This window comes from Culex quinquefasciatus, chromosome 2 (assembly GCF_015732765.1).
Source record: "Culex quinquefasciatus strain JHB chromosome 2, VPISU_Cqui_1.0_pri_paternal, whole genome shotgun sequence".
NCBI classification, from domain to species: domain Eukaryota; kingdom Metazoa; phylum Arthropoda; class Insecta; order Diptera; family Culicidae; genus Culex; species Culex quinquefasciatus.
The window spans coordinates 169,468,886-169,495,545 of NC_051862.1; the positions used below are offsets into that span (position 1 = coordinate 169,468,886).

Genomic DNA, 26,660 nt, shown 5'->3' on the forward strand with positions numbered 1-26,660 from the left:
TAGAAGAAAAAACTAACTATAGTTTGTTATTTAATGAACCGCGTGTGTGGATAATTTTATTATAAAGAATTCAAATGATTCATCTTGAGCTGAGTTTCGAGCATCTCGCTTATAAAATTTGTAATGGCCTTGAGAATGATTTTATTAAAAGGTTTGGCTCGCATTTTTAATTTTTCTAAATTCTCTGGCTGGCTGAAGATTACGAAGAATTCAACTACCTACACCAAAGAACTTGACAGAAAGCCTTTAAGCTATTAGGCGTCATCCATAAAGTATGTCACGCTCTAGGGGGGGAGGGGGGTTCTGAAAAAGTGTGATATTGCGTGTTATAAGTATAGGGAAAGCGTGACAAAGGGAGGGAGGGGGGGGGGGTAATTTTGGCTGATTTTAGCGTGACGTACTTTATGGATGAAGCCTTATCTATAGATTAATTTTGTGACTTATAGAGCCAATGATTCCTGAACCGACCCAGTTGAAGATCGCAAAAGACGGATTTTCTCCAGCAGCTATAACGTCGTGAAGGACCAGGACATCGAGCGGATCAACTGCATGTGACCCATTTAGAGGCACCATGTCAAACCACACAAAAGCAAGTAGTTTATTTTAAAATAATATTTATATTTTCCGTAAAAATCACTTGATGTCTGCAATAAACCCACTCAAAAAGCAAAATGATACATTTGAGCTGAAAATTTTGATGTGAGCTGACAGGCACAGAACGCAAAAATCAACAAGATTGCTACGATGAATACACAAAACTATTGCGCTCGTATCTTTGAGACCCCTACAAGAAAATCACCAAAACTGATATTTTCTCAATACGCGCAATAAATCATTTAAAAAACTAGATTTGAAATTTTTTTTTCACAAGCCATGACTATTGCGCGTATTGAGAAATAATCAGTTTTGGTGATTATCTTAAAGGGGTCTCAAATATAGGAGCGCAAGGATTTTTTCGAATTATCGCAGCAATCGTTTTGATTTCTATTTTACATTGCTGTCAGTTCAGCTCAATTGTTTATGCTTATTTTTTTTAGTTTTGAAAGTCCTTTTTGGAGGTGAGCGTTTCAAATGGAAATGATATTTAATATTAAAAATTTATCTTCTTCCTTCTATTGCAGGGGTCATGTTTGATTAAAATGTTTATATCCATCCTGAGGCTTCTTCGCAACATAATTATTTTATTATGTAACGCAGTTAGAGGGATGTGGTAGAGATTTTGTTACGCTTTATACTTTTCTGTTTGCCAACAACGGATTCCGGATGTGACCACCGGGGAACATGGGAACCGGCCCATGAGACGAAGGTGTACACTAAAAAGACTCTCCATTCAAAATCATCAAGTTTTATACGTAGCGACGCGTCGCATGACCAGTTTACGCTTTTTCTTAAGTACGGTTCTGGATGGGACCACCGAAGATCGTGGGACCGGTTCCGATGTACCAGTCTAATGGATTTTTGTTTTGTTTGTGTATACTTGAGATGAGATGATAAAATAAATAGAATCAAAATGGAAACTAAATTCTTGACAAAACTGGATATTTCGGTTGCTCGTTCCCGGCTATTGCAGAGTGCAGAGATTTTTCGTCAGATTCTTTTGATAGTTTGCGTAGAACCAGAGAGAAGTACTCAAGAACTCTTTGGTGGAACCGTGTTTCGGTAAATTGTTGGTCATTTTGCCATTTTTACTCGTCACGAGACGTGCCGTTTAGCATCATCAAAATCAAGGATGACAGCCCTCAGGCCGTTGACCTTAACCATCAGGAAGTGTCCATTCTGGGCATGCCCGGATTAGCTTATTCATGGACACAAAGTTCTCCAAAGATGGGGAGCTGACGGAGCCAACGCTGTGTGGCCATCCGACCCGGTATCCGGTACTATCAAGCCTGCCGCAAAAGTCTCAGAATCACAGATTCCACCACAGCAAACCAACAAGCAATCGTCAGCCAGGAGACAAAGTTCCTTCGAAAATCTAGGATTGACAGTCAACAAATATTTGAAAAAAAAAAATCTAAGCCTACTCTCCGACCTTCTCTAGGTCTTCCAGGGTTTTCCAATTGCGACGATATTTTTCTGCGGCAATTAATTGGAGCGCAGGATTCTAATTTTTCTCGAAATTATTAATACTATAAAAAAAAACCTAAAGCCGATTTTTTCATTTGCTACATTGATTATGTACTCCGAAAAGTTGCGATAAATGCGATTTTATATCCTCAGATTAAAAACTATTGACACTATTCACTATTTCTAAAAATCGTGTCTTCTTCAATAGTTATACAAAAGTTAAACTGTATCGGCTTAAATTCGGAAGATTGTCAAAAGGGTGGTTTTTTTACATAAATTCCTTCAAAAAGATTTATTATTTCTCTAGAATATTGATGATTACTTCAGTTGTAATTGTGCCGGGACCGTGTTGTAGGGATAAGCGTGGTTGCCTTTCACCCAGTCGGCCTGGGTTTGATCCCAGAAGGTCCTAGTGGCATTTTTCGAGACGATATTTGTCTGACCACGCCTTCCGTCGGACGGGAAGTAAATGTTGGCCCCGGACTAACCTAAAAAAAAGGTTAGGTCGTTAGCTTAGTCCAGGTGTAGGAGTCGTCTCCCTGGGTCCTGCCTCGGTGGAGTCGCTGGTAGACAGTTGGACAATCCAAAGGTCGTCAGTTCGAATCCTGGGGTGGATGGAAGCTTAGGTGTAAAAAGAGGTTTGCAATTGCCTCAACAATCAAGCCTTCGGACACCTAGTTTCGAGTAGGAATCTCGTAATCGAGAACGCCAAGGCAATGCCGTAGAGAGAATAATTTGATTTGATTTTTTTGATTTTCAGTTGTAATTGTACACTTTTTTGAAGCCGGATCTCATATATTTGATTAAAAATAATTTGAAAATCAACCGGCTTAAAAATAATTAAACCAAAAACTATTTTTGTTCAACAAAAAAAGAAATATTTTCTCCTGGAATAAAATAACGATGTACCGTCTGTTGAAATTGAGATTTTCATCTACCGTAAAACGAGGTGACTTTGTCTGAGATTTATTTCGCAAAATGAAGAGTACAAATGAAATACGTAATGGCATGGAATCATACTGACCTGAGTAGAGAAAGGTTCATGGTACTTCTAGAAGATGTTTTCATTATTTTCAACAATTTTCCACAAGGAGAAGGTAAACAAAGTTAGTAAATAATAAAAATGGGTTGTTTTTGAAACGTAATTAAATAAAATTTCAAAATTTTAAGGCATTTTCAGTAGAAATTTTTGATTTGTGCTTCGAATTCAGTTTAAAATGCAATATGAATCGGTAATTTTACAAACAAAACTATTTTTAACAAATTTCAGACAAAATTCTGACTTTTCAACAATTTTACCTAAAATTTATATGTATTTTGTTAAAAAGCCTAAAAACTTAGTTAACTAAATATAAACATTGATTTGTTTTTGTTAAAAACTGTATCAGCAACCTTAGCGATGGTACATTCGACGCAAAAATAAAATTTGAACACCTTGATAACCTGATTTTAACAACAAAAACCATGACTATCATCCCAGTATTCAAAATAAGAATTTTGAACGCAACTATTTTTTTAAACACCACTGCATTTTTTGTAAATAGTGCATTATCCATTAACCTTAAGTGGCCAACCCTGGTACATGTTTTAAAAGTAATAGTCTTGAGAAAATCCTTATTAGTTGAAAAATATTACAGAAAAAATTAAAATCCTATCAATGTCACCCCGGTTTACGGTACCTTTTCTCGACTTGGATTTGAGTCAAAACTAGAATCAAAATTATTTTTAAAAATATTCAAAAGTAATCATTATTCTTACCAAACCCTCAACATGATTTTTGCCTTTCTCACTGAGGTAGGCTATAATCCTGCTCTAAAAATGAACTTTGTATAGGGACCATCCATAAATTACGTGGACACTTTTTTGGAAATCTCGAACCCCCTCCCCCCCTCGTGGACAATTGTCCATACAAAAAAATCTTTTATGTATGGAGCGTGGACAATCGCCATACCCCCCCCCCCCACCCAAGTGGCCACGTGGTTTATGGATGGTCCCATAAAAACGTCGTAGACACAAATATCGACTCAGAATCGAAAACTGAACAAATATGTCTCACTCAAATGTATGTAAATCCAACATCCGACCCATAGTTGGTTAGGTTATTAAAAGACCTTTCCAATGAGTCCAAAACATCAAAGATCTGGCAACCCTGTCTCCAGATATGGCCGCTTAAGTGATATTGATGTACTTTTTGGAAGCCGGATCTCACTTAAATGTATGTAAACTATGTCCGGATCCAACATCCGACCCATAGTTGGTTAGATTATCAAAAGACCTTTCCAATGAGTCCAAAACAGTTAAGATCTGGCAACCCTGTCTTGAGATATGGCCACTTAAGTGATATTTATGTATTTTTTTAATTCCGGATCTAAAAAATAGATTAAAAATAGATCCATTGTTGGTAATGAGTGAGGAAGGCTCCAACCACATAGATGGATTAAGTTAGTTTTTTTTTCTTATTTCTTATCACTTCTTATCACTTATAACATTTTACTGTTAAACAGCTCTATCCGATGATAAATTTTAATTATTAAAATAACAAAGGTTAAATATAAAGGTTGAACTATAAATAAAACATACTAAAACACCGATCGGAAAACCGCGTTGTTTGCCAAAGGCGCTTAGGACTTATTGTAACCAATTAAAATGTTTAATATTTGTAGTATTCAAATATCGTAAAAAAAACGAACCTATAAAAACACAATAATTTAGCCATGAACATAGACAAAACGAAATAAATTAAACTAGCAAGTAATTTGTCTTAAAAAAAATATCCCAAATATTCTTTAGTAAGAATCTACCAAAGAAATAATAAGTCTACATAAAAAATGCTTTTTCAAGGGACATACCGTATCCTTAAATAATATCTCAAAACTATCATTTCAATTTAAAACTTTAAACTTGAAATAAAATTTACAATGGCCAAATTTATCTGCTATATATATAAACCTATAGGTTTTCGCTTTAAATTAATTTGAATTGAATTTATGTTTTATGTTATTTATGTTATTTTATGTTATGTTATGTTAAAAACGAAACTATTGGCACTACGCCCCCCGGGGCATGGCCTTCCTCTAACGTGGGATTTCTGCTCCAGCGCCTCTGACGAGACAGGAGAAACCGGGACCGACGTTTTACTTCACCATCCGATAGAAGCTCAGTGGATAAGGCGGGAATCGAACCCGCGTCTCATAGCATCATCGGGATCGGCAGCCGAAGCCGCTACCCCTGCGCCACGAGACCTATGTTATGTTATGTTATGTCAATTTTATGTTATTATATAAAATTCAAAATAACACAAATGATCATTAGAATAAATTCAAACTTGTACGCAATCGCCTCAGCCGCTGGATAAAGCTCCTCCGGACAAAGCTCAAATTTTCTCAGTTTCACCCCTCGACGATTAAAAGCTCCCCTTTCAAACGCCGACTTCCTGCTCGATTTCTCAGCAACGTCAACCGATTTTCCGCCTTATCAATCGGCCCTCGATAAAAACTAAATGCGCGCGTAACTAGTGCTAATTTTCCCTCTCCGGAAGTTTCACCCTCGCCCCACTCTCTCTCTCTCTCTCTAGTCGATTTGTGCATCCACACGAAGAGGGATGAAGCTATGGAAGCCATCGGACCCTTTTCGGGGTGGGTGCTGTGTGTGCGTGCGTGCGTGTATGTGTGCTAATCTCGGGGGCCGGGAAAGCGCCTATATAGAAAAGGAAAACGCGACGAGGAAAATGATTCAGTTGTGCGGTGCATTTCCACCAGTTGACATCCCAGCAGCAGAGCTCCGGAACTGGGAAAAGGATCTAAGGTTCGGGAGGACCCAGTTTTTGTGTGATTTTGTGATTTTTTGTGTGAAGAAGGACATTCGGTGTTGCTGAACTTTGTGAAACTTAATACTTTTTTTGTTGCTATTTTTTCAGTGTTTTGTGGTTGTGGTAGAGAAGTGCAGTGAAAGTGATTTTACATGTGAGAATCCGTTTGCTTTTTGAAGCTTTACATGATTTTTGGTTGAACATTTCGCACGTGGAAATGTGATGGAAACGGAAAATTTAAAATATTTATGTAACTTATCAGTTTGATTTGAAAGGGCTATGGGTTTATTTATCCATTGAAGTAAATATTGAGCTGCTATCGTTTCAAGAATAATTTATTACCTTCGCCGGACAAAAGTTTTTTCAAATAAAGTACCGTCATCAGGCGAATCGGGACACATGGGGCGAGTTGTGACAACTGTTTTAGCCTTGTTGCTGCACAATATTTTGATATTTTTGATTGGTTTCAGATAGAACAGATACAGATTAACAAAAATAGTGCATCGATTTCCAAATTTCATGCTCTTAGGTGCTCTAAACCCTGCTGTCCCTATTCAGACTGTAGTCCCGATTCACCCCAGATGACGGTGATATAAATTTGCAATACAGTTTCGCATCAATAACAAAAAAGATTTAATTTTTGTTGTTAAATTAACTGAGAAATGGCTACTATTATTAATTAAAACCATGTGCACAAACAAGTTTTAAAAAAAGTTTAAATCATTTCGAATGAAGATTGTTACAGTTATATTTCAGATTACATTTATACAATGAAATTTCATATTGAACAGAGGCCTTCAATAAAATGCATGGCATTCGTAACGAATCTGAGTAAAACAAAAATGTAACATATTTCGACTTGAACAAAAAAAGTTATCAATTTTCAAAACAATTTGCATCTACAATATTTCGTTTGTGAAAAATATGTCAAAAAAGAAAATGTTAAAAATATCAAAATACTCAAATATTGTTAGGTATATCACAGTTATCTAAAAAAAAATCTTGATCCAATTTTGAACTTTTTTTTTGTAGCCGTATTGCGATTTTTCAATAGTTCAAAAAAATCATATAAATTTGTTATAAAACATTGCAAATTGGACGTCTATTTGCTGAAATACAACCACAAAAAATGGAAATAGGAAATATGAAGTATTTTTTAGCTATCACTCAAATTCAACTCAACATTCAAGTGCAGATTTCTAAGTACTAATATTTGAAAGGATTGAGATGCCAAATTAAGCCCTTCTTAATATTAGTCTTGAGTTTTAATTTAAAATTTCGATAATATTTGTATCGAAGAGGCCGGAAAATTTCATTATGTTTCATTTTTTTAAATTGAAAATCGGATCAATAGTTGCTACAATATAGGCATTCGAAAATTGAGTACTGTCTGGGAGATAACCAAAAACCCAATTATTCTTGCTTTTTTGTGTCAAGTGGTTCAATTTTCAAAGTTTTTTGGGCAAAGTTATAGGAAAATTTCTGAACTTTTCGAAGGAAAAAAAAACTTTTTAGACTTGCGCATCCATTTTCACTATGGAATAAAACTGAAAAATAACAAAATAAAAATATTAGAAATCAGACTTTTTGCGGATTTAGCTCGATTATTATTTCTGTGAAGTAATTTTGTATTTCAAATCTGACCTTGCATTTAGAATTGCAGTGACAATTTTTTGACTGGTTTAACAGGGTTTTCTAAATATTACTGTCAAGTAATGTTTCTTGTTCGCTCAAAAGATGTCTTTTCTGTTTAGAGGATAGCATAGCATAGCATAGCATTTTCAACTTCATTTTTCTATGTAAAATCGAATTTGCAATCAAAAAGTACTGAAATTTTGATAAAATGCACCGTTTTTAAGTTATAGCAATTTTTAGGTAACTTTTTTGAAAGGCCTGGGTGTAAAATAAATATTGCATTATAGGTCATTTCACGCCAACTGGCACACCACTCGAAATGCACTTTCTCTGATCAAGCTCAAATTTGGTGAAGCTGTTGATACTATCAAAACATGTACGATTCCCGATTTTTGACCAAATTGGACCACCTCTTCTTTTTTGGCACCGCCCTAAAGTTTTGCGATTTTCGTCATTTTTTCAAAAAATCTCTTTTAACAAATTGCCATATCTCGGAAACAAAAAAATATAGAGCAAAACCTGAATCAAACTTTGATGCATTTAGCGCAATTGAAAACTTGACACGCAATTTTCTCAATATACATGCTATTCAATTTCGAATTAAACTTCACTATCGTGTTCCCCAGACGATTTTACGATTTGATATCTCTTGAGATATATTTTCTGTAATCCTTAAAATTATAATTTTCTAGTTAATTTTAGATTGAGTATATAATAAAAATACCTTACCTATACCTTTAAATCACTTTGTTATTTATTTTTTCAGAAGTTGACTGTATTGAGCTAAAATTAAGAAGAAAAGATAAAAAAAATTCTGGTTTTTTATAGAATTGATTTAATTTTGTGTAATTTTATACAGTTTCCATATTAGTTTCAATCCATTTTGTCCCCAGCTAAAAGTATAACACAGCGAAACCTTAACATAATTTCCATCTGTTTTGCGAAACAAAAAAACATACTGCAGTCCTGTTCGATATTGTGTGCAGCTTTTACAGTAGCAATATCGAGATCTTAATTGAATTCCGGTCGTACCGGTACAATGGTAGGGGCAAAACAAGATGACATTGTGCTTTTTTTCTGTTTTCGCTATGCAATTCCGTGTATGCATTCTGGTTTTTCTATAAAAATGCTTAATTCAGAATTTAATTCAATTGTGCTTCACTTTAGTTAAGGGGGAAAACAGGAAGCACACAGTAAAGTGGAATTGAAATTGAATACCTTTTTTGCTCTGATATTTTTTCGCTGGTCAAAAATTGATTTCTTAGGTTTTTGACGATTTGTTATCCGATCAATCTTTTTCTACCAATGCTCAAGTGCGGCTATTTTCTTCAATTACTTTTGATTGTTTCCGGTGAATGAAGCAATCTTTCGTCGTGATTGACAACACGAGGGAGTTAATCGCGCGAGAGAGGGAGCTCCCGGAGGCTATATGAAACCGAAATGTCTGGAGTTGGTTTACCTTGACTCACCGAACACCTAAAGTTTGTGTTCGCTGTTGGCGGAATTTTCACATTCCGGGAAAATTCATTCGGTGTTTTCCCCGCGGAGCTTTTTCTCGTGTCCTCGTGCGACGCCAAATTCCACGCTTCAGTCGTCTCTGTTATTGTTTAGTGACAAATTAATGAAGAGTTGATTAAAGCTGCTTCTTTCATTTAAAAGCTTAAGTTCAAAGAAATAAATTTTCCGTTTCCAAAACAAAACTTTTCCACCGCCATAAAAAAGGCACACACCCTTGGAGGAGTTAAAACTTTTCAACCCCAGAAGTAAAAAATCCGTGGAAAAGTCCGAAAATAATTGTTTGAAAAATTCCTAAACAGGGTGAAGTGGAAGTTCGCCAACGGCACAACACGTCACAACTGTACCGGTCATCGGCAGCAGGAACAGCGCCAGCAGTGAAAATGAAACCCAGCCCTGGCCAAGCCGGTGGAGGCCGCTGCCCCCAGAGGCTGCTGTTGCTTCCGCCGGTCGCGCTTCTGCTCGGCGGCATCCTGGCGACCACCGTTGGCGGCGTTCCGACTTCGGTGCTCGCCAGCGCGAAGGATTCCAGCAATGGTAAGTCATTTTTAAAACAAACTTCCTTGAACAACTCCAAAGAGGCAAAAAATACACCCAGAGTTTATGTCAAGTCCAAGAATCATTGAAATCTGACAACTCGTTCGAGACTTGCTCAGATCGAAGCAGAATCAAAAAGTTGATTGAAAGAAAAACAAAGAGCTGTGCTGGAAAATCCTTTCTGGTAAACTGGCCGCAAGCAGGGAGGTGGTATCGGTTTGGCGGAAAAGTTTTCCCATCATCTTCATCAGGAGTCCATTAGCAAAAATGACGCAGCAACATTATTGACTGAGAGGATGTTTGATACGTGAATTAACGAAGGGACGGGGATAAGATTTGGAAAAAATGTGTTTATATTTTTGTACTTTCGATTAGCCGGCTTGTTACCGATTACTTAGTTATGTGAGAAGCAAGGAACCTGATTTTCGGTTAGAATGATTTGGAATGACTCACTCGGTGTAAGTAAGATCGCACGAATCGTCAGCGCGCAATCAATCGTGAGCTACCACGATTCAAAAGCAGCAAGCGATTGATCCGATCTCTGCTCACAGCTATTCAATTTCTCTGTGAATCTGTGCAAGAAAATTTAATATTTTTCAACAGCGTTTGAATTGTTATAGTTTTTCGATAGCCTTTCAATATTTATGTTAATTTATAACACGGACGAACGGACATGACACGGGGTTTCAAAAAGTGAAGCAGGTTTTCTTTTACTTCTTCTTGGCGAAAACCTACGCAAGCGAGATCGCTTATGTCAAAATCTTCGCGCCACGTGGTTTTAAAACGTAAACAAAGCCAGCGGATGATGCAAACTCATGGGCATTTTTTTGATATAGTCCAGTGTTTCTCAACCGGTGAGGAATTCCCCCCTGGGGGGGAATTTGGCCATTCTTGGGGGGGAATGACGATGTATTAGAAATCAAATGCGTTTTTTAAAAAAAATATATAAATCTTTATTTGCTTTTTTTATAACCTTTAAAGTTCACAATATATTTGACATACATGGGAATTCCTGTGATAAGATACAACAGCAATTTTTATTTCTTTAGATTTCATCTTTGCAAGTGTTTCAAAAATATAGCTAACAAAAACTAAAATTCAAAAAAGTTCGAGGTATCGAAAATAATAGAAATTGTTCTGAATAATACCATTATTTTTGTTTAAATATTTGCATCCTCTCAAACATAAGCAATTAAAGCAATTGAAGAATGGAATTTCAAAAAAATTGTGAGTTTTAACATTATTTTAAACTTGAGCCTTTTTTGTAATAAATTTCAAAAATTAGCTTTACTACACCCAGAACTGGACATCGGCATACGAGAGGATAAAGAGCACGATTCGGTTGTAAAATGATACTGTGTGCGGACTGAGAGGATAAATCCCGAAATTACCGAGAGTACTTTACTCATGGGTTCATCTTCAAAAAAAAGTTCATCTATCAAAAAAAAGTACCGATACCGAGACTCGAACCCAAGACCTTCGACATATTAAACCGTGCCTTTGCCGTATGGGCCACCATGGTTTGGTGGCTAAGTGGCGGTCATAAGCCACTCAATAGGATGAACTGTTCCAATGAACGAATGAACACGCGAGAGGACTATTCTCTCGCAAAGTAGCACTTTCCTCACGTTTCTTTTCGTGAGGACTATCCCCTCGTTCTTTAACTTTGGGTGTAATATTTTTTAAATAAATTCAAGCTAATTTTCATTTACTTTCAAAATGAGAATTTTTTGAATATTTTTTTATTTTATGTCAATTTTGCTTCGGTTTTGTTAAGTTTAGGTATTTTTTAAAACTGGGAAAACGAAACTATTGGCACTGGGAAGCTTTTGATAAAATATATTTGTGAAGTTTTGCGTTGATTCGTTTTTTTTGCGAACATTACTTTATTTAATTTCTGGGAGTTTTCGCATCATTTTGGGCAAAAATTCCATTACTTTGAAAAATAATCGAGCATCAAATATTAGTTTTTGTAAAAATTATTTGACGTCTTTTTTAAATAAAATATCAGTCATAATTTCTGTCTGTGATTGATAAAAACTAAAACTGGTAGTGTTTGCAATATTGCAGATTATAAAAAAAGATTTTTTGTTAGCTGTTGCATTCCATTAAATATGAACAGATAATAAAAATTCTTTTTAAAATTTCTGCAAGTATGTGTAAATTGTTGCGAGTGAAGAAAAAATGTAATGTTGTGAATAATTTTGAAAATTTCTGCCAACAATAATACCAAAATTATGACATTAGTTAAGGGGGGGGGGAAGATGTTCATAAAATTCAACCAAGGGGGGAATGGATCAATAAAGGTTGAGAACCACTGATATAGTCGTATGACTTTATATTGAAATACAATTTAAAAAAAACCAGCAATTTTAGTATTAATCATAAATAACATAGTAATCATGGGACCATCCATAAACCACGTGGACACTTTGGGGGAGGGGGTTGGCGATTGTCCACGCTCCATACAAAAAAATTTTTTTGTATGAACAGTTGTCCACGAGGGGGCTTGAGATTTCCAAAAAAGTGTCCACGTGGTTTGTGGATGGTCCCCATAGAAACAAACATAATGCCAAAAAACTGTTTCTAGCACCACACTAATGCTAAATGTTTTAATTAATTATTGCATAAGACATTTTGAGAAATCATGGGTAATCGCGCGATGCTACTTCGACAACTTGAATGTAGATGGCGCAAGTGATAGTTAGCTTCAGAAATTTTATTGACCCACTTAAATAACTATAATACAAGCATGATGTGGCCCGATTATTAAAAACCAATGTTATTTATGGAATTGAGTGAGTTTTTGAGTTTTTTTTAAAGATGCAAATTTAAAGCATAATGAAAGTTCAACCAAAGAATACCTGCTTTATAAATAACAAATTTCGGTACTGTGCTACCCACAAACAGTCCTAAAACAAACTCCTTGGTAGTCCAACAAGCACTAAAAACACACATCATTACATAGTTGCTTGTTTCCGGACACGTGCCGATGGTGATGAATGTTATTTTTAAATTTAGTCCCACTCCAGGGCAAAAATACCAGTCCCAAGTTCTAACTGAAAACAGTGCGTAAGGTAACGATACATGCTACTTGTAGGATGCTAGGATAATATCCTTGATTACCCCCCGATTTCCTGTGCCGTCTGTATCCAAGAACCCTCCCGGAGGGATGACATTTGAGGCATGTCTCTCTGCGTGTGTGTGTGTGTGTTCTGGGTCACATCAACAGAGCGACCCAACAACATACCAGTGGGAGCATTCCGCACGTGCCAAAAGTGCGAAAATTGCTAGCATGAAGCGCTCCCTCCCGGCAGCAAAGACAAGACAAGACGACTCGGTGGGGAAGCACTTTTGCACGTGTGTCTTTCGGGTGGCTTCAATTGAAAAGATCGTATTACGCACACATATGGTAATACATTATCTGCCTACCCCACCCACCCTCTCATCTGAAAAGATTCACTCTCCTTTGCATCAGATTGACGACAACATGTCATTATGAAGAGGTTTGGGTGAAATTTGATGAATCCAGGAGATAAGATTCTTTGCTGTATCGAGTATCGCGGGTGAAACATTTCTAAGAAGTACTTTGTGGAATTGGGACATGCCTTTCAAATGGCAGTGATGTGCTTAATTAAACATTCTCTAAGGGATGAGTTTAAGGTGATGCTCACCTTGTTAACAGGTGTCTTTCATATTTTGTTATGAAACCAATCGAAAGCATTTTTATTGATTCTTCGGCAAATGTGTGGCGAAACGATAGTAAATGTTAACATAATTTGTGGTTAAGATGAAACCGTCATTCATTTTCATAGAAACTGAACTCTAAAATGCTCTGTATTTAGTTCAATTTTAGGAACTTTTGCACCAAGAGTAATCAGCATATGGCGGTTGCACTCTTCTTGAAGGCCCTGAAGGATTGCTTGTCTAAAATAAATGTGTCTCAAAGGTTATATAATTCTGTCAAGCAATAATTGACTTACTGCTTGACAAGCATTGATTAAGAATGATTTTCATAACTTTACAAGGAAGAGGAAAATCTTTACATCTGTTTCATTTTTTTAACATTGACAATCGGACCATTAGTTGCTGAGATATCGAATTAAGAAAATAGTGTGTTGTTTGGGTGGGACTTAGAAAACATCAATTTTCCTGTTTTAAACCTTTGCATGGCAATATCTCTGCAACTAAGGGTCGTATCAACAAAATTCAAAAAAGCAAAATTTAGAGAATTTTCTCAGTTTTTCAAAAATATTTTTCAAAGGTGAGCAAACATGAGCACTAATTTAAACAAATGAACAACTGCGACAATTTTCAAAAAAGTTACCTAAAAATGGCTATAATTTGAAAACGGCGAGCAAAATAAAAATATTCTAAATATATGCCTTCTCGTTTGTAATCATAGTAGCCCATGTTTTATGCTAAAAACGCTTATATACTAAGAATTTTGAAAATTCTTCACTTTTAGCTCACTAAAATGCAAATATCTCGGCTTTGCGTGGACATGCATAGAATGATAAAAAAGCAAAATGATCTCCGTAAAATTTCCTATAAGCTGAATGCATTAATTTTGGCTGCTAAATTTTTTGGCTTGTTTTGGAGAGTGATTTTTGAAAAAAAAATCCAGCAAATACAAATTTTTCTCTCTAAAACGCCCTGCCATGCCCAAACACAAGCTTTTATGGACTACAGGAAATTGTTTAGGGGACACTAAACTATAACTTGAAGCCCAAGGCGACCAAATTTGAATGACTTTAGTATGATTGTTAATCGCATTTCTGAAAAATACTCGAAAAATGCACTTTTTTCATTCAAGCTCCGCGCGGAATTTGTTGTTCTATGAAAACATTATTTCTGACATCCTTATCTTTCATTCAAGGGATGAGCACCAAAGATTTGACAACCTTTACATTTTGTTTTGTACTTATCCCAAGGGAATGATGGAAAGAGAGGAATCACAAATCCGTATAAATAATTTCAAGATTGTTCAGGTGTTAACCGAAAACGCGATCAAAAATTAAAGTGGAAGAATAAGGCTTTTATCTGCTTATTTAATTGTCGGTGTACAGGCCGCCGCGATGTTTAATTATATTCTGACGTACATTCAATTTTGCAGTCCAAAACCAGTCATTGAATTGAAAAAATAAAATTCTTTTTCAAATTTTCTTTTGTTTACTTTTTGCTCTTTGGTCTGACAGTCTTGGTCTGGCAGATTTGGTCTGACAGTGGATTTTGGTCTGGTCTAGGCGAGGGATAGGACACAGCACCTTCCTGACTTATCCATAGATATGATTCGTTCCTTTCTCCCCTTAACGTGAAGACTTCCATAATTGTCATGATTTTTCGTTCAAAGATATAAATTTTGCGTCGCTTTCAATATTTTGACAAAATTCTGACTGTACCACAAAATTATATAAATTTTGAAGCACAATTGATTTAGATCACTAATTCCTTCAGTGGTTCAAGAAGGCAACAACCGGCACATGCTGATTCATTTTGGTGCAGAAATTCGTTAAATTGAATTCAATATAGAGCATTTTTGAGTGATGATTAATTATGATCAACGGCTTCACCTTAAACAAGTTGAGTACAACACTTCTGGTCGGCATTGGACGGCTGTCATGGTGGTGAGAAACTGGTTAAGGTGGAATTGGTTTTATTCCCAATTACTAGTTCCTATGCAACTTGGGCTTAGGCAATCATCACATCACATGGCGAAATCCATCACCGTCTCCTAGCGAAGCGAATACTGACATACGAGAAAAAATGAATAGAGGAATGTTTTTCAACTGAAAGCCATTATGAAAATTTTCCAAGACTACAACTTTCTTATCCGTTTCTATTCCTGGCAACACTCAACCATAAGAGCATTTGTCCATATTACAATTGAACTCGTTTACTAGTAAATCGACCTCTCACTATTGCCTCCAACATTAAACCGTGAAGGATCCTACCTCTGGACTGTCTTGTTTTGCTTGTTTTAATCACGTTCCATTTTTTTTTCTCGAGATTGCTCCACAGACCGTGTTACACACACCTTGGCGCACAGCAAATCACTAACAGATCGTTAATTAACGGAACAACCTTCCCCTACTTGACTGTGATGGGACACTCTTTCTCACTATCCCTAAGCTGCCCGAGATCTCCGGTGCGAGTCCTTGGAATGAGATCCGGGGATCCCTTCTCAACTTACGCGTGTACATTTCTACCAGCAGTATTTTTTGTAATTGATTTTGATGGAATATATGTCCTATTTTCATTTTTATAGATTGTCAGTCTTTTCAAGTAAATTTTATATTTCGTCGTAAAGTTTAAATTTACGAACGAAACCACGAATTTAAAATATTTTGAAATTTTCGAAACAAATAAGACAGTTTTGCGATTACAGTTCGGCTAATGTCCCTCCACCTCACCAACCAAACACACGTGGTAAGGTGAGCAGAGAAAGAAAGCAGAAAAATGCTTCCGGACCCGGTCAAGTGGTCACACAAAACCCAGCCGTCCCAGCAGTCCCCGAAGTCACCCCGAGGAGGACCTGTTGCGCGGCGATACCTGACGCCTCTGTTGATTGGAGGGTGGTGCGTTACTGACCATGATGGCTAATGGCCAGCAGCTTCGTGTGCGCTGTGGGCAGGGACTGGGACAGGATTGCTGGACAACAACAGGTTGTTGGCTGTTATTATCCGCATGGGAAAGCTGGAAAATGGGAAAATGAAATAATAAAATTTAATTTACGTTAGAGTCACTCTCTCTCGCTTTTTTCCCTCTATCCATGTACTTGACTTTTTTTGTCGCTTCGCACTTCTTTTTCTTTTCTACTGGGAGGATGAGTGTAGTTTTTCTGTAATATCATTTGAACTTTGCGTTAACTAGCGCTGTTCTTTGAACATTCATCAGTGATTCAGTTAGTAAAATGTTGTTTCATAACTGTAACTTCCAGTGAATTTTCAATAAACAGTTACAAGTTTAATTATATCTAACTAGCGTTGACCTAACTCTTGTTTAGCAAAAATAAATTGGTTTGGATGTGAAAAACTGCCCTCACAAATGAATAGAACAAAAAAAATACAATTTTAAATCAGTCTGATTGATTTGGGTGATAAAAATCAATGGAAAATACGTTCCATACAGATTTCTAGGCTTAGTGATTTTTCATTCTAAAAAAAACAATTTTTACAGTGACCACAAAAACCAACCGGACAGATTTTTGTGCATTTAATTCTATATTAAGCAAATAAGCTAAGTGATTTTTCAAGCTGAAAATTTCCAGTTTCACGGGACCATCAAGTTTCGTGAAAATTTTACCAGTTAAAAAAAATACAATGCTTTACAAAATGGCTGTTTTTTAAAGATCTAAATAATACTATAAAGTCCAAGTAATTAAAACTCTTTGCTGAACTGTACATGGAATATTCACTGATATTTAACATAATTTTGAAGAGCGAAATCGAGGTAAAAGTGATAGTAATTGAATCTAAACGATAGTTGTTTCAATTAGTTGTACTTTTATTTTAACAAAACATTTCAAAGATACTAAAAAGTAAATTTCAGGATTTACTTAATTGAATTTATTTTAAGTAACATTTCAACATTTCAAGTAACATACTACACTTTAAAAAATTCAAAGTATCAATGAAGTCTTCTAAAAATATCCCGGAATTCTACCAGTATTAGGGTGCCCAGAAAAAATGACCCCCAGCTCCACAAGCGGAAAACGGTTTTTTGGGTTATTTTAAGCATCTGTGTAAATTTTGAGCGACATTGGATGAGATAACCCATTGATACCCGAGCGTAAAGTTGGTGAAAAAAATGTTTTTCATACAAAAATAACTTTTTTAAATCGCTAATAACTTTCCAGGATCGGATTTTACAGTTTTGGTATGTTCTACAAAGTTGTAGAGCATTAAATTTTCAAAAAGGATCTCACTTTTGGGAATATTTGGATGGAAAAAACGCACCGTCCAGACCAAACCGTAAGAAACTTGGGATCTCCATACATTTTTCGATTTTTCCCATACAAACTTCACCTTCGAGTATCAATGGGTAAATGTTGACCGAATTTGCTCATATTTGGCCCAGAGTCCTAAAATAGGTCAAGGAACAATATTCAGCTTGTGGAGCGAGGTTTTAAAAAAAAGTCGCTTATTCTGGGCACCCTAACCAGTATATATCCAATCTGTGGTCACAAAACTCAAAATTTGTAAAATGCTTAAAAATGACAAATTTCATTTAAATTGCTAATGCTAATAATGTATAATCGAAATATAATTATATTTTTATATGATTTAAGCGAACATATTTTTTTGCCAAATTTACATCAAGTTTGTGGACCGTTGTGGACAAAATATTTGTTTTTTTTTTTTATGTTTGGCAATGATTTCAGATAATCCTAGAATTTCACGGGATTTCGCGGAAATTGTGCAATTTCACGCTGTCCGCGAACTCGTGAAAGTTCACTAACCCTACAGATTTCGCATGAAAATTTCAGATAAAAACTCTTTATTGTCAGATATAAGAAATCACCCTGTTCTAAGTTTTAGGATATTATTTGGCGCTAAAATATTTTTCAGTCAGCAATTTTCAGCAACTCCCAAAAAAAAAGGCCACAATAAATTTATAGTTTAATTTTTAACAAGGTCGATTGATTTTGTCTTCGAAAATTCAAGATTCAATATTCAAAAACTGTCTCTCATAAATGTTCCCGAGGAATCCGTTAAAAATATTCTCAGATTTAACTGATGAGATCGCTAAAACTGAATTTTATGATTTCTAATGACATTTTCAATTAAAATTAAAAAAAAAGATCGATTTCGTAGAGAACTGCTCAGCAAAATAATGGCTAGCATTTTTGCTAACTAATCCAAAGGACGGACGATCGAACTTCGCCTCGAGCTACTTTAAATTTTTGTTCTAAATATTCTCAATGGGAGCAGATGGGAATCGAATGCAGAACCATTTGCTTACAAATGTCTTGATTAAAAAAAATGAAAATATTGTTTTCGGAAAGATCGGAAAATTTCATGAATGTTTCATATTTTAACATTGAAAATCGGAAAATTAATTGCTGAGATATCAACGTTAGAAAATGGTGGGTTGTTTGGGTGAGACTTTGAAAACATCAATTTTCCTGCTTTTTTAACCTTTGCATGGCAATATCTCAGCAACTAAAGGTCGTATCAATAAAGTTCAAAAAGCAAAATTTAGAGAATTTTCTCAGCTTTTCATAAATATTTTTTTCAAAAGTGGGCAAACATGTGCACTTATTTAAAACAAATGGAAAACTGCGACTATTTTCAAAAAAGTTACCTAAAAATGGCTATAACTTGAAAACGGTGCACTTTATAAAAATTTCACTCGAGTACTTTTTGATTGCAAATTTGATTTTACATCGAAAAAAAAAGTTGAAAAATTTTTGCGACCAACATTTCGATTTTTTTGAAAAAAATTGTGTTGATTCGAAAATTCATAACTCGGTCAAAGATTTTTTGCACAACCTGGAAATTTCTGAAAAGTTGGCATTTTATGTCCCCTAAAACATATCAAAAAATAAAAAAAGTAAAAATAGTATTTTTTGCAATTCCGTCGTGAAACTACTTACTTTTCCTGTCATTCTTGAACGACGAAATAGCCTACTTTTCTGTACCAAAAATAACGGAATCGAATAGCAACACTTTTCAAAATAAATGCTTTTTTTTGGTTTGGTTTGGTTGACAAAATACATGAAAATTTGACTTAAAATTTCATTCAGTGTGTGTTTTTTGGAATTGCAAAAAATGTTGTTTTCAGCACTCTTCGTATTTATCCAACTCGATGAACATTAGAGTGTAACAAAAATGACTTTTTGGCGGGCATTCAGGGGTTTGTTCCGGTGGGCATACTGAGCCTAAATCCCAAATATGAGCTTGATTGGACGTAACAGGAGCTGGCGCTCCGCCCTTCAATTTTAAATGGGATTTAACCCGTAAAAAAAGATTTTTCAAAATGTCACTTTTGAGGCGTTTTGCCACCAATGCGTTTACCGAAAACATCACTGGCGTGTAGGCCAGATCCTTGCGCATCTTTTGGTATATATAACATTGAAGTTTGGAGCATCCTGGAGCTCGGTACAGACCTTCAAAGTTTGGCATTTTTTCGAAAAATCGGTCCCAGCAAAATCAAATGGCGTCTCGGGCGTCGCGAGGTGCGACGCATATCTTTTTTGCCGGGGCCGATTTTTCGAAAAAATGCCAAATTTTGAAGGTCTGTACCGAGCTCCAGGATGCTCCAAACTTCAATGTTATTTATACCAAAAGATGCGCAAGGATCTGGCCTACACGCCAGTGATGTTTTTGATAAACGCATTGGTGGCCAAAACGCCTCAAAAAGTGACATTTTTGAAAAAATCTTTTTTTACGGGTTAAATCCCATTTAAAATTGAAGGGCGGAGCGCCAGCTCCTGTTACGTCCAATCAAGCTCATATTTGGAATTTAGGCTCAGTATGCCCACCGGAACAAACCCCTGAATGCCCGCCAAAAAGTCATTTTTGTTACATCCTAATGAACATCTTTGGATAAATGTACGACTCGTGCTGAAAAAATCCTCTTTTTGCAACTTGTTGCATAAACTACTATTTTTGCAAATCAATTTTTAGTGACAAAAAGTTAAATTTAAAATCACCCAATTTTTTTTTACAGTGTATCATTGTTTTTCAGTGTAGTCGTTATCCATACCTATACGGATTTTTGAATTTTCATATATCATTTTTGTATGGACAGCTGGCAAATTTGTATGGAAAATTATATGAACAAACTAATGATGCAATATGGCTTCTTTGGGCATACCGAAGGCACCAAAAAAGTTTCAGCCGGATTAAATAATACAAAAAAAATCGATTGAACGAAATCTCAGAGAATTGCTCTGCTTCTTTGTTTTACTCAGTTTAAAAGCTTGTTGTGTTCCGTCAATCAACTCTGAGATAAAATGACAACTGTCAGAGTAGTAGAGAACTTCGCTGAAAACAGCGACAAATTTTGCTAGTTTTTCTGCTGCCAGATTTTTTTTGGCAAAAATAAGCAAAAGCAAACCAACAGAACTATGTTACTTGTTTTGATTTTGCTCAGCCGATGGCGTCAGCAAGAAAAGAGGCAAACGACAGCTTTTTGAAGAAAAATCCTCTTATTCTAAAAATGGATAAAATCAGGAAATATTCAGCTTCAGTGTTCACACACATTTCTCTTCAAAAATCAAAACATCGCTAAAGGTGAATGAATACAAGATTTTTTTTTCTTTCCCTGCTCCATGTGCGGTGTGATTTTCCTGTTTTCCTATGATGGCATTTGTATGGCCAGGAAGGGTACTACCCCGTCCACTTACCACACTGACGATGCTGTTTATGTGATGCCACCGGGAAAAGTGGGAAAAAGCATAACCAAGAGGCACACTTTTGCCCGTCCTCAACCACCAAAACCACTCCAGCGGATGCTCCAACGAGAAGTACGACGGCAATGTGTTGCGATGAATGATCCTGACGGACGAAGAATCGTACTTGACTGCGACCATTAGTTAGTGGTGAAGTGCGTTTTTAACTTACTTCCTGTCCCATTATAGTCGCGTTGAGGAAAAATTCAGATTTAGCAAAAGTATATTTTAAAACGTTTTTTAAGTCATTTCAATAAATTTTAATTTGAAGTGGGTTTCTTCCTAACCAATAATAATCTGTGATCGATCACTTGGGAGAACCTTCCGACGAATATTTCCATAATTCACTATTGTCCGGTGTTCGTCCGCCTGCGTCACAAAACTCACCGGGGACGATGGCGGCAATGAAATTTACGTGATGATGAGGTTTAATTTGCTGATGAGATGAGATTACTCATAATTTTATGGTTCCCTCTCGTTGGCCAAAGTGTGGCGTGAGTTTCCGAGCTTGTTTTGATTATTTCCTTCTCCGTCAGGTTAGCATCTGGGGACTCAAATTTTCCACAGCGGAATAAACCTGTCCGTGGGGGCGTTTTTGGAACGGAAAGTTTGTAATGAAAAAATGATGAGCTGGAACCAAATGGTTTCAATTTGAAAGACGAGCTTTAAAATGAAATGATGTATTATTTCATGCAAAACAACAAACAATTAGCCAAGGATACGGCAAAAACGTTTACCGAAAATCTTTGATACAATTTATATAAATCCTGTGTTGTTTTGCACGTGTTTGCTAAATAAGAAAGAAATACATTCAAACATATAACCCCCTAAATTTCTGTCAGTTTTTTAAACAAGGGTATGTTTGTGTTTCTAAATGCTGGCTTGCTTCACTGATATCTGAAGCAGCGTTTGTCAATCAATGCCAACTGACAGGGGATGAGAGGGAATGTCCGTCCCAATGCTGGATGAATGAAATCGATTGGTTGATGTTGAACAACGTCTTAAAAATTTAGGACAACTTTTGTTTTGTTTTGTTCTAGAGGTAAAGGCACCAGTAGTTAGTACACAATTACTTTTAAATCATAAAACATAAACATTTAAATACACGATTCTTTCTCGATAGACTTGTCCGATGTCTTACACTTGTTATATTGAAGTCATAGTTGAGCAATTCCAGCTCAAATCAGGATTTTTTTTCTGGTACTTTTGTACCCGACCCTCTCCGATTTCAATAAAACTTTGTAGACATGTTATCCTAGGCCTATATAAGCCATTTTTGTGTATATCGAGCCAATTGTACTTGAAAATGACATTTGAGAAGCGCGTAAAGTATTTAGATATTTTTGTATTCTGTAATTTGAAAATGACTGTATCTCGAAGGCGTTGCATCGTACTAGGGCGTCCAATTTTCCCGGGTATTGAATTTCCCGGGAAACGGGAAAAATATTTTAGGAATCCCGGGAATTCCCGGGATCCCGGGAAATTTTTGAATCAGTAATAAAATCTATGTTTCATTATATTTGTGTTATGTTTTCAAGCTCAAAATCATAGAATTAGCTTAATAATATCAAATGGTGATAATCCTCACTTCAATCTAAACAAAGCCCGAGCAGACGGAAATAACGTGGGAATAACATTTTTTGATATTTGAAAATACTAGGCCAATAACAATTTATGTTATTTATAACAAGTTTTGTTATTCGCCGTTATGATTTTTTTTTGTTATTGGATTGTTATTGTAATAACAGACTTATAACATTTTTAGTTATTCTTCGAACAAATCTTTGTTATTCTTTTTTGTTATTTTAACAACTAATCCGATCATCCCAATAACAGTTAGAGTTATTGTTCCATAACAAAAAATGTTATTCCCATATTGTTTTGGCTTTCAACCAATATCATACCAATAACAAATTTTGTTATGATAACATAAACTGTTATTAAACTCTTATGCAAAAATGGATTTTTCAAGAAGATTCCATAACATTTTTTGTTATTTTAACAGTATTTGTTATTGAAATGGCATAAATTTTGTTATTACCGTCTGCCCGGGAGATGACAGTTTTAAAATAGCCTAAAAGAAATTATTTTTTTTTATCTTTTTGTGTTTAGGATTTTACATCAACGACTATTTTTAATTCCAGTATGATTTTTTTTTATTTGCGAATCAAATTACATAATTCTTGAGTTTTTTTTGAAAATGTCCAATAAGTTTTTGTCTTCTATATGTTTATAGGACCTATTCAAAAAAAACTCTGGAATTCTTTTATATATTTTTTACTTTAATATATATTTTTATATGACATGACAAAAACAGCTTAAAAAAATATTTTATATCTAAAAAACAAGAAACGACAATAAATAAAATGATACCAGTCAATGTAAAATTTTAGATAAGTTTTGAATTCATTGTTTTATATAAAACATATTTTACAAATTACCGGCCCTGATGCCGGTGTTTGATTATAAATAATTTGATATGAGATTGTTTTTTTTTAATTTAAAATTGAAAATATACGTAAATATATCCAGTCTTTAAAAAAAAATAAAATAAAAGAGAAAAAAAAATTAAAGCGCTAGGCATTTTGCGGACCTGTTAATTAAAATTATAATATTTTTTTTCTAAAATGCCAATTTAATGCTGAGATTTGCTGAATACAAATTTTAATTCATTTTATTGTTCTACTATTTTCACAACCAAATCTGAATTTCCAGACCAAAATATGATATTTTTTTCAATTTCGGGAATTCCCGGGACAAATTATAGAAAATCCCGGGATTCGGGAATTTCCGGTATTGGAAAAATCCCGGGATTTTTGTCCCGGGAATTCCCGGGATTTTTGTCCCGGGAATTCCCGGGATGGACGCATTACATCGTACCAAAAAGTGGTCAAAGACAAACTTGTAGGAAATTGGACGGGCTTTTTGAATAAAATACACTGAAAGAAAAATACACGCCACTTCTATGGGATTTTTCAATTTTTTTGTTTAAAAGTTAAATTTTAAGGTGAAGTCACGATTTTTTTCGTTCAAAATTTTTGAGGAAATAGCCTAAAATGTTACAAAAACACTCACGAAAAATGCAGGATGGTTTGTCTCTCCTAAAAAAATACAAAAATCATTTACTAAAACCAGACTGGTGGCAAGCTTGTCAAAAAGTGAACCTCACTTTTGACAGTCCATATAGGGTGAATGCTCCATAAACTGGTTGCACAAAATAGGGTATACAGGCCATTTATAAGTAAATTTGAAAATAAGTTTATGGGTAATTCTCCGCCAACTCACACAGCAGTTGCCCCGACCCCTCTTCGATTTGCGTGAAACTTTGTCCTAAGGGGTAACTTTTGTCCCTGATCACGAAACCGAGGTCCGTTTTTTGATATCTCGTGACGGAGGGGCGGTACGACCCCTTCCATTTTTGAACATGCGAAAAAAGAGGTGTTTTTCAACAATTTGCAGCCTGAAACGGTGATGAGATAGAAATTTGGTGTCAAAGGGACTTTGTGTAAAATTAGACGCCCGATTTGATGGCGTACTCAGAATTCCGAATAAACGTATTTTTCATCGAAAAAAACACTAAAAAAGTTTTAAAAATTCTCCCATTTTCCGTTACTCGACTGTAAATTTTTTTGGAACATGTCATTTTATGGAAAATTTAATGTACTTTTCGAATCTACATTGTCCCAGAAGGGTCATTTTTCATTTAGAACAAAATTTTTCATTTTAAAATTTCGTGTTTTTCTAACTTTGCAGGGTTATTTTTAGAGTGTAACAATGTTCTACAAAGTTGTAGAGCAGACAATTACAAAAATTTTGATATATAGACATAAGGGGTTTGCTTATAAACATCACGAGTTATCGCGATTTTACGAAAAAAAGTTTTGAAAAAGTTGGTCGTCATCGATCATGGCCATTCATGGTCACCCGCGACAGACACGGACGACGAAACAAAGAGAAACGCAAAAAGTAACTTTTTCAAAACTTTTTTTCGTAAAATCGCGATAACTCGTGATGTTTATAAGCAAACCCCTTATGTCTATATATCAAAATTTTTGTAATTGTCTGCTCTACAACTTTGTAGAACATTGTTACACCCTAAAAAATAACCCTGCAAAGTTAGAAAAAACGCGAAATTTTAAAATGAAAAATTTTGTTTTAAATGAAAAAATGACCCTTCTGGGACAATGTAGATTCGAAAAGTACATTAAATTTTCCATAAAATGACATGCTCCAAAAATTTTTACAGTCGAGTAACGGAAAATGGGAGAATTTTTTAAACTTTTTTAGTGTTTTTTTCGATGAAAAATACGTTTATTCGGAATTCTGAGTACGCTATCAAATCGGGCGTTTAATTTTACATAAAAGTCCCTTTGACTCCAAATTTCTATCTCATCACCGTTTCAGGCTGCAAATTATTGAAAAACACCTCTTTTTTCGCATGTTCAAAAATGCAAGGGGTCGTACCGCCCCTCCGTCACGAGATATCAAAAAACGGACCTCGGATTCGTGATCAGGGACAAAAGTTACCCCTTAGGACAAAGTTTCACGCAAATCGAAGGGGGGTCGGGGCAACTGCTGTGTGAATTGGCGGAGAATTACCCATAGGAATTGATTTATATTTACTTTATTTAAAATTAGGATGGTTGTTGGGATTCACTGCCTCTTATCGAATAAATGTCCCATATGCGACGTTTTCGGAAAACGACGAACAAAAGGGGTCAAAATGTAAACATTAGTTAGACAAGTGCATTATGACGTGTCAGTGCTTTTTTTGTACGGACCGAGTCACGTAGCCCAGTGGTAACGCTTCCGCCTCGTAAGCGGTAGATCGGGGTTCAAATCCCGGCTCGGACCAACACAACTGGTAATCTTTTCCCTTCTGAATTCGATTGCTTAGTAAAGGGAAGGTAGTGTATCGTCACAAACTGGACCTTATCAAGACACCTTAGGAAGACAACCTGTGGAATGTTAACATTAACCTTAACATGATAACATTAAGTTGTTTTATAAACTTTTACTGAATACGCTTTGCGAATGCCGGTCCCGATACTCTTCACGGGTGTTCCCCTCAGGAACAGGGAAAGATTTACATTTTTTATTTACTAGTGCTTTTTAATTTGAATACGTTCGAATTAGCCTGTAGCCTAAATGTGTGGAACAAACTTGCTTAAAGATTATCGAACATAGCCAGTTTATCTATTCAAAAATTAATCAATAGATACAGTCATCATTTTTCTGTTCGAATAATTGAGTCTGGGCTGTAGAAGAACTTTGAAAAAAAAATTACCCCTATGAACTTTGGATAAAAAGATCTGACAGCATTTTTCTTCCAAAATACTATTTTTATCTGAAACTGTTTTTTAAATGATTGCAGGACAACTCTTGAGTTTTTTTTTAATAGGTCCTATAAACATCATAATCGCCGTGAATCTACAATCTACAATTTTAAAAAGTGGGGGTTGCGCATACATAAAGTGGCTTTAATATTTATTATTTTCAAAATCGTATGAAACCGGTGCATTTGATGAGACAAATGGAAAAGAACTTTTCGAACGCATATTTAATTTTCTGTCGAATCATTAGGTTTGTTTAAAAATATTGCTTTTTGTCCATACTAATACTTATTGTTCAAGTCAACATTGTCGAAGTTAATCATGAAGCTCTTTGATTGCTGTTTGTTCAAGCCATCTATAGAAACAATCA

The 26,660-nt window shown here is 35.4% G+C and overlaps 1 protein-coding gene across 2 annotated transcripts in view; it reads left to right on the forward strand.

Moving 5' to 3' along the window:
• Window positions 1–5,733: 5,733 nt before the first annotated feature.
• The window catches only part of LOC6031344, a 98,317-nt gene continuing 77,390 nt past the window's right edge, over window positions 5,734–26,660 (forward strand). Inside the window, exons 1-3 of one of the 2 annotated variants that reach the window (XM_038258505.1) lie at window positions 5,759–5,868; window positions 5,981–6,026; window positions 9,325–9,559. In XM_038258505.1, the coding sequence (XP_038114433.1) occupies window positions 9,406–9,559 (154 nt within the window). In that variant the 5' untranslated portion in view covers window positions 5,759–5,868; window positions 5,981–6,026; window positions 9,325–9,405. Of the gene's footprint in view, window positions 5,869–5,980; window positions 6,027–9,324; window positions 9,560–26,660 lie in introns of both variants that reach the window. The other variant, XM_038258506.1, reaches the window with a different exon arrangement.